The following is a 20,699-nucleotide window of genomic DNA, read 5'->3' as shown; positions in this document are numbered from 1 at the left end:
CCGCCGTCGCCGTCGCCATCGCCCGCGCCCGTCGTCGTCGCCGGCCTCCCCGAGCCCGCGCCGTCCTCCCCGTGCCCGCGCCGTCCTCCCCGAGCCCGCGCCCGCCGTCGTCGCCGCCAGGCTGCCCCGTCGCCGTCGCCCGCCCCCGCGCGCCACGCCTCGAGCCCCTGCTCCTTCGCCATCGCCCGCCCCCACGCGCCGCCACCGCTGTGAGCCGCCGCGCCGCACCAGCTCTGTTTTTTTTCATTTTTATTAGTTTAATTTTTTTGTTCAATGTATATATATATGTGTATGTATGTGGCTATATATATATGCGGCTCTGTTTATTTTCATTTTTATTAGTTTAGTTTTTTTGTTCATATATATATATATAATGTATATGTGTATGTATGTGGCTATGTGTATGTAATGTTCAAAAATTGTTCAGAGCATGTTTTTGTTCATATATGTATTTATTGTTCATATGTGTATTAATGTTTTCATATATGCAAAAGATAGATTTTTAGAAAAGTTAGGTTTTTTTTTCTGTTCATAGATTTTTTTGGTGATATTAATTATTGTAGAATATGCAAATGTTTGTATATTCATATGAACAATGCATTAGGCAAAACCTTTGTTTTTTCGAAATTTTCTATTTGAACATTTTTTTAAAACAAGCAATACTAAAAGAATGAGAGGAAAAAGGAAAATAAGAAGAGGAAGAAAGGAGAAAAAGAGGAGAGGAAGAATGAGAGGAAAAAGAAAAATAAGAAGAGGAAAAAAGAAGAAAAAGAAGAGGAGAAAAAGAAAGAAAGGAATAGAGGAGAAAGAAGAAATTTCAACACGAGCTAGGGGGTGGTACCGATACCCCCTCCCCGATAATATTATTTTCCCATGTATATGTATGTCGCATCGTTGTCGATATAACCCCCTCTAGATAACTTCGACATGAGGGGCGGTCGATATATATATATACCCCCTCTCGACCGTGATAACTTATACAACTGCAGCACCCCCCTCGGCCCTCTCGCTCGACAAAACTCTTGAGGACACCCAAACCCTAGAGAGAAAACGATGTTGGTCTCTTACCCCCTCCCGCCGCGCCCCTACCCGACAAATTAACTCTCTCGAGGCCACCCAAGTTTATCAAGTTAAAAGAGCGTTATCGTCGAGGCCACCCCAAACTCTTGAAGCGTTGTGTCGAGGCCACTAACATGATTCCTTATTCTGATTAGCTAGCTAGTTCTACGTTTGCCACTAATATATATACCATGTTTGAATAATAATTGACATGTTGTAAATATTTGCAGAAACTATGGAGCACTCCCGAGACGAAGAAACAGAAACGATGTTGGGGGACATAATCGCAAATGGATCAAGTGATGATGTTGCGTCATTTCTCGTCGACACCGTTCGTCAGCTAGATGAAGAAGATGGCTATGTTTATGATGGTGGCTTCGACCCATTAATGCCGGTACAAGAGGAGGACTATGTTCATGATGGCTCCGGTGACACAATGGAGGTACAAGACGAAGGAGACCGTGCTGACTGCTCCGGTGACCGAACCGAGTCCGGCCAGGTATATATATATATTAGTTAATTGATGCATCCATTGTTTTGGTATATGTGCACATATTAATTACTGTCGTCTTTCTTCCTTATAATTTCTAGCCCTCCGGATCGAGCACAACTTCGGTAAGGAGACGAGGCCCGAAGAAAAAGTTGAGCTCGGATGAAAAGTTTGAGATCATAGAAATCGCGCCCGACGGCGAACCGATTGAACCCATCCGGACAAGGAAGGCATTTTCTGCTCAGTGCGGGGTTCTTGTTAGGAACAGGATCCCGATCAGCATCCAGCAATTGTATAAGCCTGCTAAGGATGAAGACGCTGAGGTGTCTTATGTCAATGATATGCAGAAAGAAGATCTTTGGACTGAGCTGAAGGCAAATTTCACCCTACCGCCAGAGGAGGATCCGGAGAAGCCAGTTAAAGAGCAATTAATCAAGTCTTGTGCTCTTAAGAAGATGGCAGGCCTAATGAGGAGGTGGAGGAAAGAGCTGAACCAGTTTGTCAAGCTAAAAAAGACACCAGAATTCATCGGCAAATATGAGAAGATCAAAGATCACTGGCCCGCATTTGTGGCCCACAAGACATCGGAAAAGAGTAAGAAGATGTCGGAGACAAACAAGAAAAATGTAGCGAAGAAGAAGCTTCACCATCGCACGGGGTCAGGTGGCTACCTCAAAGCCCGGCCTAAGTGGTCCAAGGCTGAGCATGATCTGCTTGAAAAAGGGATCGAACCAGAGACAATGCGCTGGCCAGACTGTTGCCGGACTTGGTTCTTCAGGGCTGGCGGAACCTTGGACCCTGTAACAGGGAAGTGCCAGTGGACGGACGAGCAACTGGAAATACCAGTCAAGAACCTTCGACACTATATCGATGCAGCACAGCGAGGGACGTTCCTTCCAAACAGGGAGAAGGACGAGCTCACAATGGCCCTTGAGAATCCCGAGCACCCTGGACGGACACGAGGCACGCCAGGCTCCATTCCATGGAAGGTTGGTTTTCCGGACGCAGGGGGTTACAAAACCCACAAGAGGAGGAAGAAACTGGAGCGGGACCAAATGTAGGCGCTGCTTGGAAGGGTAATGGGGCTAGAGGATCAAGAAGAGGAACGAGAAGCAGCAGATCGCAACAAACGACCTGCCGAAGCTTCCCCCGAAGCTACCCTGCCATCTCAGCGGAGAAGCAACGTGGCTTCCACCGAGCTGCTTCAGCCGGAGCATGTCTTGACGGCTCCTGCCAGCTATCCCGTGGATGGTATCACGGAGTCTCAAAATTGCCACATCATGGCGCGATGGATGAATTTGAAGGTCAAGGCGGCTGTTGGCCAAGTTTATCCTAGTGGACCCGACACAACTTATCACTGCCAGCCGATTCCAAAAGGATATGCTAAGGTGATGGTGGATGAAATAACGGAGGGATTTGAGGACCTCGTGCTTGACCACCCTACCGGTGAAGGGGAGACTAGGCTGGGTTCTGCTCTGAAGACTCCATGCCTATGGAAGAAGGAGCTCATCAACCTTCTGAACTGGACACCTCCGCCTCCTCCTCTTGCTACGGAGAGTCAGGGCACTCCACCTCCTCCACCGCCTCCTCCTCCGACGAGTGACGATAAGCACGCATGGCGGCACTCCGCCTCCTTCTCTGGCGCATGGCGGCACTCCGCCTCCTTCTCCGCCTGCGCCGGCGCTCCCGAGCAGCCAGCAGCATCCTCCTTCTCCGCCTCGCCAGCAAGGGCGGAAGAGACCCGCCGCCGCCCCGGCTGCTCCGGCGCGTCGTACTCCTTCTCCTCCGCCTCGTAAGCAAGCACGAAAGAAGACAGACGCCGCAGCCGCTCCGTCTGCTCCGGCATCTAGCAGCACAACCAGAGGCGGGATGCAATACAAATACGGTCCATCATCTCTCAAGCCTCTAGAGAAGTTACCGTACGAGAGGTCCGAGGAGGAAAACGATACGATTGTGCAGGCCCACGTGAAGGAGTTCTTTGAAGGGGTGAAAGCAAAGAGACATCCACCTCCGGAGGAGAAGGTAGATCCGGCGAAAGCAAAGCGCACTATCGATGCCCTGAGGAAACCACCAAAGTCTCCGCCGAGAACCAACTATGAGCACATTACTGAACAGACATATCTCCAAGCCCAGCGGTCGGGAACTACTGTCAGTGCTAAAAGGTCAAAACAACGAGCAAAGGGGAAAAAATTGCCCAGCTCGACGAACAAGCACAGCAATCGTGCCCCCCGCTCAATGTGTCTAATGCTCCGGGGACGGTGGCCGGTTATGGCAATCTTGACGATTACCTGCCTCACGATGCACTTCCTGATTTCTTGAAGGTGGACGGACATAGATACGAGTACGGGAAGCCTCTCGTCAAAGATGAAAAATCTCTGACAACAATGATGCGAAGATTCCATAATTGGTACATGGAAACCTGCAGAGAGTCTGATGGTAAGAATGCTTTGTATCTGCATATTAAAGAGGAGCACGATCTCGTTGCAAATGATCTGTTGACTGTTCCATTTGAGGAGTTCTTCGAGTTCTTCAATCAAAAGGCCCTCGATAAATTAATGGTCTTTTGCTACTGCCTGTAAGTACTATTTCTGTCATTAAGTCTCTATATATAGCTCGGCTCTTTCATTGCATGCATGTATTTATAATTAATTATCCTTAATATATTATGCAGATTGAAGATCGTCGAGTGCAAAAAACAAGAAATTTATGATGTTGAGTTCATTAACACAAATATCATAGATGTATTTCTGGTTGAAAAGCACGTCGAAGAGGCCGAGGACAACTTGCTATGATCGTTGATCAAAAATCAAAACAAAGATACCATACTCTTTTCTTACAACGGCCCGTGAGTGTTACTGTCGTGTGCATATTCGGTTTCCCTTATTACTCGAGCGAGGTTATAGTAATGTAATTGATGAGTTATGCATGCGTGCGCAGGTACCACTATATTCTTCTGGAGATTAAGCTTGAGCGTGGACTAGTAACCGTCTTAGACTCGAGACGGAAAGATCCGAAAACCTATGCGGACATGACTGAAATGCTCAGCAAGTAAGTTCAATCGATCATAATTATCGCACCATATCGGTAACTTTTTGTTCATTCCCTGATATCTCAAGTAATAATAATTATTTTCTTTGTCTTGCAGGGTTTGGAAACAGTTCACCGCACAAGCTCCGAGACTGCCGAAGGAGCTGCGATATACATACCCGAAAGTAAGTACTACTGGCTAGCTAGTTGCGCGCATCTCCCGTTGATTCTATATATAGCTATACTTTCATCAATGCCATTTATAATGCTTCATTATCAGTTTGATTGACCTCTATTTCTCGTAAAGTGCTTGTGGCAGGAGGAAGGGAATGATTTCTGTGGATACTACCTGTGCGAGTTCATCCACACCGCGACTTTGAAAAACAAGCGGGGCTACTCTCAAAGACAATGTGAAGTGCGTATTCACAATTTTATTTTATTACACCATCATTTCTGTTGAGTTTCATTCATATATATATATTAATTAACCCCCTTCTTCAAATTAGACGTGGCAGATGCGGAATGAACTCCTAGAACCAGATCGCATGAAAGCAATTCAAGAGGAATTGGCGGGATTCTTTCTTGACCACGTCATCAGTAAAATCGGAGAATACCATGTGGAAATTGATTTCAAATGCTAGCTAGGGGTTTGTAATTAAGAGATCTTATACATATTGTACATGTATGTAGCCAGTAGCGTCGGATACATGATACGAAAACTTGTTGTTCGACCAACCTCACAGAGAAGGAGAGGTCGATCGATCACACTTCTCTCGGTATATATGCATGACGAACTTCTGTACTGAATGGTTCTCTCGATCACTTATGTATATATAGTACGTAGCGTCCAAGCACGGACATAAGAGAGGACACTTCTCTCTATTAATTAGCTAGCTAACACAATATATGAAACACCTAATTAAATTAACCCCCCAAAACCCCCAACCTCCCCTCCTTTAAAAAAAACACAAAACCCCCAGCAACTGGAATGCTGATGCGTGGATGCATTTTGGTCCCGGTTGGTGCCACCAACCGGGACCAAAGGCCCTCTGACTGGGGTGGGCGCACAGGGCCACGTGGAGGCACATTGGTCCCGGTTCTGGATTGAACCGGGACTAATGGGTGGAGGTATTAGTAACGACCCATTAGTCCCGGTTCATGAACCGGGACTAAAGACCCTTACGAACAGGACTAATGGGTGGTTTTCTACTAGTGTAGCAAAAGAGCCCGTGCGTTGCAACGGGAGAAAAAACATAACACACACTCTTAACCCAACAACCATCACTCAATAGGTCCATCTCCTTTATATTTGCGAGGCATCATATTCGTGTTGCCGCCTATCCTCCTTCTCACCCTCGCTAGCGATGGCCTCCGTGTTCACACAAAACGACAAAAAACGTGTTTGAATATGGTTAATCCTAAGGAGTCCCTCTCTCCCTCTCTCCTCCCTCCCTCCCTCCCTCTCTCTCTCTCTCTCATTCTCGCGATGAAAAATCTGTTGTTTTCCCCTGCGACATTTTTCAGAGGTATGCATGTGTAGTTATTGATGTTTTCTTTTGCCTATATGGTTATAGTGGGGTGTTTATTTGCAATCCGGATCGCCGCCGGTACAAAAGAAAAATGGATCTTGCGCTAGAAATTATAAGTTTGCTTTCAAAACCATTTAAAAAAATATTTAATAGGTAAAATTAACATCATATTTAGATTCCACACATTTTTCTAATAAAATTTCATATATAATATGTTAAAATCGAAATTACGGTTTAAAAGATACGGATAATTTAGAAAATCATTTGTTTGATTTACATATATTCGAAAATAATATTAAAAATACTCAATAGGTAAAAATAATCTCATATTCATATTCTACATATTTCTCTAATCAAATTTCATATATAACATGTTCAAATTGAAGTTACGGTTTAAAAGATATGGATGATTTGAAAAAGTATTTGTTTGACTTAAATATGGTCCGCGGATGAATTACCTAAAACGTCAGGAGGGGTTTTCGAAAAACGTAAAATAACGGTTCGGGTGTGACTTAAATCCGGACGGCGAGTTGATTTCAAGAAAATATAGGGACTTTTGTGTAAAATACGAAAAAAACGATTCGTTTTGACTTAAAACAGGACTGCGGGTTGAATTCTCTGAAATAGAGGGACTTTTCTGAAAAATGCCATGACGGACGAAAGAAACCCAATTTGCTTTATTATTAGGTAAAGATATTGAGCAGTTTTGCCCATATGCAAGCCCCACGCTACGCAGCAAGAAGTCAATTTCAGATATTCTGACTAACCTTGTGTTGATAGGTGCATGATATCGATCAATTATTCGGTTAGATTATCCTCAGCCTCCCTAACTAAAAAGTCGAAATTGGCCAAACAGTGCTGATGTACATCAACCTGAAGTGATGTGCACCCTCCAGATTAATATTAATTTCTGAGGCCTTCCAAATATCTACCCTTAATATTGTAGAAAATTGGCAATTAAAGTATAAGAGGCCAATTCAACTGGCATTTCTCTCCAGTAGCACGCAAACCGCCCCATAATGAATGAATGGGCAGGGATAACAAACATTTGCTAACTGTTTTGGAACTCCTGTGCCCCCTGAATAGCATCCAAACTCTCATATATGCATGCCATACTGGCCACACCATTGGCTCTTTGCTTTATTTTAGCAATAGTTTCTGCCACCATGAAGTTTGTTAGCATATTAGGGTGCCAATACCATCAAGAACACAATAGGAGCGTAAACATATTACGCGAAGGTTTAAAAAGTACACACCATGACGCCTTGCATTGCCACTAACACCACTCATTTTCAAATTTAATCTTTCAAAAAGTGGTTTGATCAACATCTCCCTAGAAATTTAGAGGTAGAGGAATCTAGGGCGTGTTCTATGTTGCTGCCTCATATAGTAAAAAATGATCAGCCCATTGCAAGGCCATCTCCCCCATCGTCACTATCAATCCTCCCGCAGATAGAGGAATATGCAAAAAAGAGTGCAGTTGCCATTTGATCTTGTAAGCAAAAATCGAGGACATATTCAACATAACACGTCGTGATATTGGGATACCCATACAATCCTATAGGGTTAAAGGTGTAAAACCATCTCTCTCTGGCTTGTCACCAAGGTGTGGCTTTCTGAATTCCAGAAGGAGTCACCAAGGCGTGACCTTCTGAAATTTAGATTGATAAAAATGCCTGGATTAATGGACATTTTGGTGTGCCTTCATACAATTCCAGGATGTCATGTGTAATCCTAGCACATCCTAAAATGCTTCTGTCACACTTGGAGAACAAATGAACATAGTAGATTATCACAATGAGATATCTCGGCCTTAAGCGGAGCTACACTATCGTGTAACCAAGCATTTAGGATATTTTACTCTTGTTCAATAAAGTTATAAAGCAGTTGGTCAATAAATGGATGAATGCTATGTGGATTGTATTGAGTACTAACTTCTTTACAACTTGCTTTTAAAAAATACAACTTACACAAGTTGATCATGAAAGGAAATAATATAAAACCAAAAATGTTTAAAAGAAAATACTAGCTCAAAATTAGTTCTCTACATCTATAGTTCAGGTGAGGTGACACGAAGCTCATCAAGAAAGAAAATAACAAAAGAAAAAATGAATAGCTCAAATGTTGTTGTGTTCATCTTCTGTTCAGATGCGGGTTGCGACCCAAATTGCCACATGAGTGTTTTATCATCGGTATATTCAGTGTGTTAGATTGGCTCGAACTCTTGGACTCCTAATAATTAGAGAGTAGTGGCACTAGATTCACTATGTTAGATGGGCTCAAACTCTTTGAACCATAATAATTAGTTCTTTTACTGTACCCTAAAATCGATATAAGCCCTCCATTTCGCCTAATCCAATTGCTGATCCTATTTGGTACTCCAACCTAACTACTACGGAGTACTACCAGAAAACACTTGAGAGTACCTTGAGCTTAGGGGTAAAAACGTAATCATTTAGGTAGTTATGCCTGATCTTTTTATCCATATTAAATCTGAGTGCGTTACGGCTGATGCACATCATCTAGACTTAGGAGTATTTACGAAGCGGAAGAGTCACCGGGCGATCAGCCTGTTCTACGCGCACTGGAACCGTAGAATCGGCGCCGACCGTGTTTGGCCGTTGGCGTGCTTGCTTGAGCGACGGCTACCGGGCTGGGCAGAAGATTGGCGTCAACCGTACCGTCGCCACCAGAATAGAGCTGCGCTAAACGGTGATGGACACAACGACATGAGGTCGCATGGCTGGGGCTCTATCGCGTGGGCATCTGCGGGAGTTGAATTATTGTAGCTCCCCGTATAGACGCACACACCACACTCTAACTGAATTTAATTGGATCGCGAAGACAATTTCTGAACACATTGACTAGAGAACGGATGAGAAGGCAAACGAGTTCACTATTTTCCTCTGTTCTTCGCTGAGGATTGTGAATTTCTGTTTTAGTTTCCCATGCAGTACATGTTAATATCCACTCATCAATTTTGTCTACGGAGCAAATGATGTGATCATTAAACTGTGCACAATTATCTAGTAGTGGCAGACTGCTGGGTATATCGCTTGATTGTGATCCAACAATGGTGTGCACGAAGGGATTAGGCGGCTGCGGGATGGTCGCCATAGGTTTGGGATTAGGGAGGACGATGCAGACCAGATGCAAGCACGCGTGCAAGTGGCACCGGCCCCTGTGGCCATGGCGGCGCGAAAGAACGAAGAGGTGAGCACGAGCGATACCCTGGAGTTCCGCTTCCGGGAGCTGAGATTTACGATTAGATTGGGAATTTTTTTTGAGATAGATCAGGGATTAGATGAGGTCAAATAAAAATGACTAAATTGCCCTTTTGAATAAAGGACAAGAAAAGATCAATAGAGGGCGACGAACCGACCACATCCAAGGAAGATAACAGGGATTCAAAGAAGAAGAAAGTTGTAGAAGGGGGAACCACTAGTGATCAGGCGGCGGCTGAGGTTCAGCCCCGCCGAGAGAAATGAATTGCATATCGTGGAACTGACGCGGGCTTGGGAACCCGGAGACAGTTCGTGAACTTCACCATTTGGTGAGGATTGAAGCGCCCACCTTAGTCTTCTTGTCGGAGACAAAGATTGAGGGAAATAAGGTAGCGGACATGCGAGCAAGACTTGGTTTTGAAGGATGTATACCTGTCAGAAGTAACGGGCTGAGCGGAGGACTTGCCCTTTTCTGGTCGAGGGAGGTGGATGTTAAGCTCAACAATTTGTCAAATCACAGATGTCATGGTAAGGAACGTGGGTAGCGATCAGAAGGAGTGGCGTTTTACAGGCTTTTATGCCAAAGCGAAGAGGAGTGAAAGAAGCGAGAGTTGGACACTTTTGAAGTGGTTGCGATGCCAAAGTGATGCCCCATGGCTGTGTGGTGGGGACTTCAATGAGATTACGGACAACACGGAATATTTCGGGGCTAATGAAAGGGCGGAATGGCAAATGCAAGGCTTTCGCGAGGCCATTGATGAGTGCAAGTTTCAGGACCTGGGTTATGCAGGGATCCCGTACACTTGGGATAATCGTCAAGATGGGGCTGCAAACGTTGAGGTACGGCTGGACAGATATCTCGCCGACCCAGCTTTCATCCAGGAGTATGGAGCTACGAATGTGAGACACGTGCCTTCTCCATAGTCGGATCATTGTATGCTAGTGATTAATGTTAAGAAACTTGTGGAGTGGGAGGACAGCGGGCCACGGCGCTTTGTCTACGAGGAAGCATGGCGGCGAGAGGAGTCGTATGAACCCACAGTGGTGGCTGCATGGGAGAAAAAGAGGGGAGCACTCACACTTGAGGACCTCAACTCCTCGCTAAATGACATACAGGTCCAGCTCACTGATTGGAAACAGAAAAAGTTTGGAGATATAAGGCGAAAACTGAAGAAAGTACGGAAGGAGTTTGAAAGAGAGAGAAGGCAAATTCCCTGTTTCGTGGTTCGTCCAGGAGGGAGAGGGAACTGGCGAGGCAATTGAATGACCTACTGCTGAAAGAGGAAATCATGGCAAGAGCGAGGTCGAGGGCAGACTGGCTCAAGGCAGGCGACAGGAACACTGGGTTCTTCCACGCTCAAGCATCAAGGAGGAAGCATCAAAATAAAATTCTGGTGCTTGAGAAGGCGGATGGAACTATCGTTGACAGTAGGGATGGGGTGAGAGCCGAGGTACAAAACTTCTACACACAACTTTATACAGCTCAAGATGAAGTGTTGATGGACGAAGTGTTGCACCATGTGCCAACCATGGTGACTAGCGAGATGAATGACCGGCTGAATAGGCCTTTTGATGCAGCTGAAGTAGAGAAAGCGTTGTTTGCCATGGCGCCGTCGAAGGCACTGGGTGCAGACGGCTTCCATGCAGGGTTCTATCAGCATCACTGGTTGCTAATAAAGGAGGATGTTACCCGAGCTGTTTTGAACTTTCTAAACGGCGGGCATATGCCGGAAGCTGTTAATAAAACTGTAATAGTACTTATCCCAAAGGTCAAAAACCCGAGGAATATTTCGCAGTACAGACCGACCTCTCTCTGTAATGTCATTTACAAAATTTGTTCTAAAGTTTTGGCTAACAGGTTGAGGGAGGTGCTGGATGACATCATCGCAGAGGAGCAAAGCGCTTTTATTCCTGGTCGGTTGATTACAGACAACGCCATCACAGCTTATGAATGTATCCATGCAATGAAATGGAAGAGAACCAAGCAAGGGTGGTGTGCGGTCAAGTTGGACATGATGAAGGCGTACGATCGTATAGAATGGGCGTATCTCCAAGGAATCATGTTGCAGCTGGGCTTCTCTGAGGAATGGGTATCCCTGGTTATGGGACGTGTAAACTCTGTTACATTTCAGGTGAAGATGAATGGAGAATTATTGCCATCTTTTCGCCCCTCCAAAGGCTTACGGCAAGGTGACCCCGTCTCCCCGTACTTGTTTTTACTTTGCGGGGAAGGACTCTCTTGTTTACTGAAGAATTATGATGCGGGATTGGTTGATAGAGGCATATGGCCAGGGCTGAAAGCCCCTTGGATCTCGCACTTATTATTTGCGGATGATTGTCTAGTCTTCATGAAGGCGGACTCAAGGAGTGCACAAAGGCTAAATGAGATTCTTCAAGCATATCACCGGGGCTCGGGGCAGTGTGTGAACAAGTTCAAGAGCTCGGTTTATTTCAGCCCAAATGCAAGGGCGTCGACGAAGGCAGGGGTAAGGAGCAACTTGCAGATCTACAGAGAAGCTCTTGCAGAGAAGTACCTGGGCCTGCCCACGGCGGCTGGCCGGATAACAGAAGACAGTTTTGTACATGTGAAGGAGCAAGCAAGGTCCAGGGTACAAGGATACTGTGAAAGACTAATGTCAATTGCGGCGAGGATGGTTCTTCTTAAGGTAGTGATTCAAGCTCTACCGGCCTATTCTATGAGTTGTTTCAAGCTCACTAAAGACTTATGCCAGAAAATTACGGCAGTAATGTCAAAGTTTTGGTGGGATGAATCTCTAGACAAGAGAAGAATGCATTGGCAATCATGGGAGAAGATGGCCATCTCAAAATCCAAGGGAGGTTTGGGTTTTAGGGACTTGGAGCTGTTCAATGATGCAATGCTTGCCAAACAGGCATGGCGACTATTGGATAAGCCGGACAGTCTATGCGCGCGCGTTCTAAAAGGATGGTACTACCCAGATGGAGACTTTCTGCAGGCGGGATGCCCTGCTAGTGCCTCTACTACGTGGAAAGCCATAATCATCGGCCGAGAAGTGCTGAAGAAAGGTTTAATCCGCAGAGTTGGTGATGGCATGACCACGGAGGTATGGCACGATAACTGGATACAAGGGAGCAAAACTTTCAAGCCAGTATGTAATGTTGGAAGAGATCCCATCCACCTTGTGTCTGACTTGATGACGGGTGATGGTGCTTGGGACGAGGAAATTATACAGAGAACTTTCGTTGGCCCGGATGCGCTGGCAATCCTTAATATGCCAAGGCCGCGGGTTGCTATACCCGATTTTTGGGCATGGGGCCATGAGAGATCGGGGATCTTCACGGTTCGATCGGCGTACAGAATGCTTATGGATTCTCGGGAGAATGATCTGAACCAGGTTGGCAGTTCTTCCCAAGGGGAGGACAGTTGGAAAGCACTTTGGCGTCTGAAGGTTCAGCCAAAGATTAGGATCTTTTGGTGGCGGGTCCTTAAAGGTTTCCTGCCGGCGAAAGAAGAATTATGCCGAAGACATATAGGGGAGGATCTTGCGTGCCCAATATGCGGTTACCAAGAGGAGTCGCTGTTTCACTCCCTGGTAATATGTGAACATGCGAAATTATTCTGGAAAGAGGCAGAAGCGTTCTTTGAGTTCAAGCTGCCATGGTTACATCCAGCTACGTGGTCGAGGGACTTGCTTGATCCCAGCTTCATTGGGAAGATCGAGCGGCCATTATAATCTCAGTTATGTGGACAATTTGGTCAAGCAGGAATAAGTATACTCATGAGGAGGTAAAATACCAGCCCGGGCGATCCATGGTTCTAGTAAAGGAACTTATTCAGGCCTTGTATATTCCTGCCGAAGCCGACGACAAGAGAAGTCTCGGGAAGGAGAGATGGAAACTGCCGGAAGAAGGATGGTGTAAGATCAATATGGATGCTTCTGTGGATGGACATGGGGGATCATCAGCGATTGGGATGGTGGCTCGGGACCATGGCGGGGAGCTTATGCTAGCCAGAGGGCCGCAAGTTGCCTGGCGTGACTGATCCATATTGTGCTGAACTGCTAGGTGTCAGAGAAGCTGTGTGTCTGGTTATGGAGAAGGGCTGTACATGGGTGACCATTGAGACGGACTGCAAAACTATAATAGATGAGTACATGGCGATGGAATGCAGGTCGACAGGAAGCCCAGTTATCAGCGAGATCAAATCATATCTCCACAATTTTCAGGGTCTTCGAATAAGGCTGCTCACTGGTGTGATAGAGAGAGACTTTCGAGTGATTCGAATGTAATTTCTTTTGATGTTTTCCCTACTTCATTGATTGCCTTAGTGCAATCGGATGTAAACCGTCAAGTTAATGAATAAAGGCCTTTGAGGGCGGTTCTAAAAAAAAGGGCTATCTGAGTGGTGCTCTTGCCTCTGCTTAGGGAGTACCAGGGTACCGTAAATTTTTTCAATAATTAGAGATTAGTGGTGCCACGCTAGCCAACTGCTCCAACATTTCTTTGTGTCGACTTCACTTGCTTTCTTTAATTAACAATTTGATTAACTTCTATTGGATAAACATAATATATTGGGATGGAATAGCACAATATACCTTTCTCTCAAATAACACCATATAGTTGAAAGGAAAGATCTTTTCGGATCATGATAGGACGAAGTCATCGACACGTCCATGACAAGCAAGCTCTACCTTGCACAGCAGTCCCAGATAGAAAAGTAAGAGCATCTCCAGCCGCGCCCTCAACAAGGCCCCCCAGGCAATTTTTCGGCCGTCGGCGCCAAAAAATCAGCCCAGTCGCGTCTCCAGGGGTCCATTTTTCGCCGGCTCGGGCCGAAATTGGCGCCGGCGGACCCAACCCGAACCCGGCGCACTGGGGGGGGGGGGGCGCTCGGGAGCGCCGGACGAATCGTTTTTGGCGCGAAGCGCCGTGGGCCAGCCGCGTCAGCGACACCGCCCGCCTCGTCTTCTCCCGACGCCTCGGTTTCCCGCGGGGAATCAATGGCAAGGCTGCCGCCGGTCAGCTTTGCCATTGATTCCTCACGGGCAGCGCGTCAAGGGGCGGCGCGCCGACGCCTCCCCTCCCTCGGACGCGTACACACGGATGCGGCGCGGCTATATATGGCCTCGCTCGCCTGTGTTGAGTGCCCCCTCTCCACCTCTCCCGAGCGTCGCCGCCGAGCTCTTCTCCCCACCCCAGCCCTTCCTCTCCCGCCGATCTCTTCTCCCCAGCCACTCCTCTCCCCGATGGCCGAGCGTTTCCCCGGAGACGAGGCGGCGGCCAACGGCTTCGGTCACCGTTCGCTCTGCGAACAGGAGTCCTGGCTCCTGTTCCAGGCGAACATCCCGGCGCTGCTGGACATGCGCGCCGGGCCGACGGGCTGGAGGCTCAGCAATGGGGGAGTGCCCATTCCCCCGTTGCCCGACGCCGTCTCCAAGCCATCCTACTTCGCCGACGAGGTCGAGATCGCGCGCGCCTCCCTCACCGACGCCGAGCTCTCCCTCCCCCAATAAGCCGCCGACAACCAGGCGGCTTGGGCGGCGTACTTCGAGCGCCGCCAGCAGCAGCGGCTGGCGTCCACCAACAGGGCGCCGGTGGTCAGCGGCCTGAAGAACAGCGAGGGGCGCCACCTGTGGTGGGGCGTCCCCGTCCGCACCCTCAACGGCGTGCTGACGCACCTTGAGGGCGGCAACAACCCACCATTGGCATACCCCCCGGCGAGGACGGCCGCCCCGGCGCACCGCCGACGCGACGGACAATGGGCGCCAAGGAGGTTCGACTCCTCCTCCTCTTCTTCCTCGTCGCGCTCTTCCTCCCAATCCTCCGGCACTCTGACGATGCTCGGCGTCAAGGCGAGCCTGCGGCGGAGACGCCGCTCGGCCGGCGCACATGTAGCGCTGGCATCGTCATCAGCGAGGGCGGCCGGCGCGCCTCCTCGTCGGCTCCTCCCCCGCGCTTCGTCAAGCCGAAGACGGAGCCGGGTCTCGCGCCGGTGAAGACGGAGCACGGCGAGGTCGAGCTCGACGATGACGCGGCCCTTGAATGGGCACGGCAGGACTCCCTGAAGATGGCGAGGGAGCGCCAGCGCGCCGCCGAGGCCGCGACGAAGGAGGAGTCATCATCATCGACGACAGCGACGACGACGACGCGCCGCCGCCGCCGCTGCCACCAGCTGGGGAGGGGTCCAGCAGGGGCGCCCGAGTCAAGGAGGAGAAGGCCGACGATGGCGGCGACGACGGCGACTTCTCGGCCTTCAGCAAGTTTTTTTGATTAGTTTTTATATGTAATGGCGTGTTTTAGCCCAAGTTTGCGAATATAAAGCCCAAGTTTGCCGAAATTTGGCGTGTTTTAGCCCAAGTTTGCCTAATTTTTTTTTCCGCGCCTGGGTCCGGCCCTGGGCCGACGGCTGGGGGCCAACTCGTCTCCAGGACCATTTTTTTGCGCCGGGTCACCCCAGGCGGCGATTTTAGGCGCCCCCGGGCATTGCCTTGTTATTTCTCCAGTCAATCCGTCGAAAAGTAAGTTCAACATCTTCTCCAAAAAGAAAGTAAGTTTAATCTCATCAAGTAACCCAAGACTGATCGCTGTCAGGAAAGATGACACACTGTACCGTTGACATATAAATGCAAACGTGTGTGTTTAAGAGGAGCTGTGTGGCCTCGAATAACTACTCTCCGTAACACTTCGTAAACAAGCACACGATTTTAGCCTTTTACTAACACACGGGTATTGATTCTTCAACTTGCACCAATTAGCCAGCATATGCAGTAACTTAACCAACTTGGGCACTTGTGGTCCGGTCGTACTCAACAGCAGTACTCTGACGCGCAAATAAGACTTTCTCGAGGTTTTACTCGAAAAAAAGGACTTTTGAAGCTAATCAATACGTCCCTCTTTCTCTCTCTTTGAGCACCCAAATGCTGTTTGTGTTTGAAATTGCAAATCGGTCAGCTAAACGTCTCTCACCTCTCTATATATACCGACATACTAACTGGACAAATCAATCAAATCAATCCACCAAATCTTCGGTTCCGCCCTTCCTTGCTGCATGCATTCAAGTACGGACATGGCGATGTCTTGGTCGCTTCTTCTGCCGTTTGCTCTAGCATTGGTTGCTTCTGCTTCCCACGCTGCCATTGTGGAGCACACCTTCAATGTAATTGAGCACTTCTTTTCCTATGTGCATACAGTTGTGTTCTTCACTTCTCATGCATACTCATAGTTTTATCTCATCCAGTTTAGTTACCTGCCGGTTTATACCTCTCGTAGTGGATAGTATCCTAAGTGCTTGCATTTTTGTTTATTATTGCATCACTTTTTTATTCTTGTCACCTGGTATGCATGCATGTCATCGTTAATATGCTTACAATTAGCTTCTGTTCAATTTTGCACCTAGCCACCATGCAACAACGCATTATTTTGGTTGGATCAACAGATGTATTGTCACGAGACACATGTTAGAATACATGGGCTTGGCCAATGAAGAATTTCTGAAATTCCTCATATAAATCTCAAAGGTCCATGTGTAAATGACAAATGGTGAGGTGCAACATTTAGTTGCCTAATTCTCTTAGCAACACATGCCAATTATTATTTATGAAAAAGAAAACAATCATTTTTTTACCTTCTAGTCATGACCCCGATTTTAAGCCCTTAAAAATTATTGTCAAATTACCTCATACTTCATCGAATTCGACCGAGTCCTATGAATTTCTTGTTTTATTACCCCAAACTGCTCAGGCGCCACGTTGAATACGCTTATAACAAAAACGGGTTTAAGTTGTCCATCTAGTCAGCTGTCACATCATCCTAACATGTGGTACATGATTGTTGGTTTTAGAGAACATAATAAAATATCAGAAATGTTAAAAATCATGGCAAATTTAACTTTTTTATGGCAATTTATGTTGACATGAGGATGACAAATTTAGTTTACCAGCACGGCAATTTCCTGGCAAGAAACTAGGATTTATCATGCTCGTCAACTATATTTGTGATCCTTGGCAAACATATTTTCCCATGAAAAATGTTTGATTTGCCATGTCTAAAAATCCGACGTTCACTAGATATTCCTGTCCTAAAATATAGGGTAATCTTTTTCGGGTAAAATATAGGGTAAATTGACGTGAGACTATCTCATATTTCACCACAATCAATGGAAATCTATGAATTTTGTGTCAAATTATACTAAACACTGCTCCTGCGCCACGTTGAACACGTTCATAACAAAGACGGGATCAAGCTGTCCATGTAGTCAGCTGTCACATCATCTTGACATGTGGTTCAAGATTGTTAGTTTTGGAGAATATAATAAAATGGAAGAATAACTATTTGTCGTCTTGCCACAATAATGCAATTAATATCTCCTAAACAGGACAAAAAATTATCACATGTCAACTATGGAGTACGTAATAAACAATGAGATATACCTAAAAATATGTTGACTGTCTTTTAGCCCCGCCTACTTGAAAGTTTCTATCTATTTGGTGGTAATCTGTCATAGAATAAATATTTGATCTCACTCACCAGGTCGGCAACCTCTCCATTAGCCAGCTCTGCCAGCCGGACAGGATCATCACGGCGGTGAATGGCCAGCTACCGGGCCCGACGATTCGGGCCAGCGAGGGTGACACTGTGGTTGTACACCTCGTCAACGAATCGCCATACGGCATGACCATCCACTGGTAATCATATTACTTAGCATATATATGTCCTAAAAATAGTTAGTATATTGGTTTTGTCTTAGATCATACCTTGTGAAGTTTAACCACGTTTATAGAAGAAATAACAACATTCATTCATCGTGAAATTATATTTTCATATTGTATATATTTGGTATTATACGAAACTTATTTTTTTATTTTTTTATTTGGTAAATGTCAATATTTGTTTACGTAAAATCTGTCAGACTTCGCAAATTATACTTAAAATAATACAATGCTAAATAATACGAAACAAAACGGGTACAATTTAATTTTCGGGTACCAAAATGCCGACCCATGCAGGCATGGCATATTCCAGCGTGGCAGCCAGTGGGCAGATGGACCGGCAATGGTCACACAGTGCCCTGTCCAGACAGGAGGCAACTACACGTACAGTTTCAACGTCACCGGGCAGGAGGGCACGTTGTGGTGGCATGCCCACTTCTCCTTCCTCCGTGCCACCGTCTATGGTGCCCTCATCATCCTGCCCCGCGGCGGCGCCAAGGCCTACCCCTTCACCAAACCCGACAAGGAAGAGATCGTCATGTTCGGGGAGTGGTGGAACGCAAACGTATTTGACTTGCAGCAGATGGCGCTCCTCACCGGAATTCCTGCGGGGCCAGCCGACGCCTACACCATCAACGGCAAGCCGGGAGACCTCTACAACTGCTCCGCCCCAAATCGTATGTGCTAGTTAACCTTCATCCACGTAAGATTGTTCTTAATTTATGGTTGATGTACTAAATGAAAGTTCTAGCTTTGTCCCAAGTCAGATTTTTGTTTGACCATATCTATAGAATACATTTTCATACAATACAGATATACATGTATTTAATGTTGTAAATTTCAATATACTTTTCTTATAGAATTTAGTCAGACTTATATAAATTTGACTTAGAACAAACATAGAATTCAATTAATTTAGAACGGAAGGGGTCCAATTTTGATGAATTGTGGGTTTGCGTGCAGAGACCCACATGTTCGAGGTGAGGAAGAACGAAACGTACCTGCTCCGGATCATCAACGCTGCGCTCAACACGCCTCTGTTCTTCAAGGTGGCGAACCACACCTTCACCGTGGTGGCGGCGGACGCGTGCTACACCACGCCGTACAAGACGAACGTGGTGGTGGTTGGGCCCGGGCAGACCGTGGACGCGCTCATGGTCGCGGACGCCACCGTCGGGCGCTACTACATGGCGGCGTCCCCCTACGACAGCGGGATACCGTCGGGCCCGGCATTCAGCAAGACTGTGGCGACGGCGGTGCTAGAGTACGCCGGTGGAGCGAATACGACCTCACCGCCTGCGCTACCACAACTGCCAGAGTTCAACGACACAGACACCGCGCACAGGTTCCTCTCCAACCTCACCGCGCTGGTGCTCCCCGGCAAGCCGACCATGCCGCTCGCGGTGGACACCCGCATGTTTGTCACCGTCGGGATGGGCGTCGCGGACTGCCAGCCGGAGCAGACGCTGTGCAACCGGAGCCGCACCATGTTCGCGTCGAGCATGAACAACGCATCCTTCGTGCCGCCGAGGAGCACCTCCATGCTCGAGGCCCACTACAGCAACGCGACGGCCGGCGTGTACACCCGCGACTTCCCCGACCAGCCGCCGATCCTCTTCGACTACACCGCCGATGCGAGCAACAACGCCACGATGCAGTACACGACCAAGTCGACCAAGGTGAGGACGCTCCGGTACAACGAGACGGTGGAGATGGTGCTCCAGAACACGCGGCTCATTGCCAAGGAGAGCCACCCCATGCACCTCCACGGCTTCAACTTCTTCGTTCTAGCACAGGGCTTTGGGAACTACAACCAGACAACCGCGGCGCCGCAATTCAACCTCGTCAACCCCCAAGAGCGCAACACCGTCCTCGTCCCTACCGGTGGTTGGGCTGTCATCCGCTTCATCGCCGACAATCCAGGTACACATCATGCATTGAAGATATTCCTACTATATAACAAGTGTCGCTAATTTAGTACAACTTTAATATAAAATTGTATTAAATCGGCGACACTTATTTTGAGAAGGGGGAGTTCATTTCCTTAGAAGTTAGAATCATGATGTCATGTTGTTAGCTTGCTAAGAAGATTTGAGCTTGAGCATATGCTAACTAAATGTGCGTGCTTGTTAATTGCAGGGATATGGTACATGCATTGTCACTTCGAGGCTCATCTTGATCTCGGTTTGGGAATGGTGTTTGAGGTTCAGGACGGGCCCACACCAGATACTTCTCTGCCGGCGCCACCTAAAGACCTGCCGCAATGTTGATCGATAACCTAGCTAGGGTCATTTATTTTAATTTGTAAATAAATAAACGATATGTCGACAATAAGAGCTGAAGAGGCTACCATATGATTGGTTGGTGTTTAATAGTTGCGCATTACTTGTTAGTGTTTGCAAGTTCAGCTGTAATATGATTGTGGTGCGTGTTTGTCAATTATCTTTGGTGATTTTTTTAAATGACACTTTCTTGAAGCATCAAATTCACACACAAAAAAAAAAGACGTACCCTCCAAAACAATACAATGACCTAGGGCCTCTTGTTTCTATCCTGGAATTGCACATTCCGCAACCCAAGGAAGAAGGAATGTAGGTCAACACCATCTTGATTGAGCCATTGATCAAACTGTTTTGGAGGATAGGAGAACATTAATGAATTGTTCACTTTTTTTCTAGAACCG

The 20,699-nt window shown here is 47.0% G+C and overlaps 1 protein-coding gene across 1 annotated transcript; it reads left to right on the top strand.

Annotated features, from left to right (window-relative positions):
• Nucleotides 1-16,356: 16,356 nt before the first annotated feature.
• LOC123086005 (laccase-25) lies at nucleotides 16,357-20,329 on the top strand. Its single transcript, XM_044507706.1, has 5 exons — nucleotides 16,357-16,464; nucleotides 17,838-17,992; nucleotides 18,314-18,693; nucleotides 18,980-19,939; nucleotides 20,156-20,329. Exons 1-5 carry the CDS (start codon nucleotides 16,357-16,359, stop codon nucleotides 20,284-20,286), a joined length of 1,734 nt encoding a protein of 577 aa, XP_044363641.1. The 3' UTR covers nucleotides 20,287-20,329.
• The last annotated feature ends 370 nt before the right edge of the window (nucleotides 20,330-20,699 follow it).

The sequence above is a fragment of the Triticum aestivum genome, chromosome 1B (assembly GCF_018294505.1).
Source record: "Triticum aestivum cultivar Chinese Spring chromosome 1B, IWGSC CS RefSeq v2.1, whole genome shotgun sequence".
NCBI lineage: Eukaryota > Viridiplantae > Streptophyta > Magnoliopsida > Poales > Poaceae > Triticum > Triticum aestivum.
Note: the sequence above shows the minus strand (reverse complement) of the source record. Positions and strands in the feature narration are given on the sequence as shown.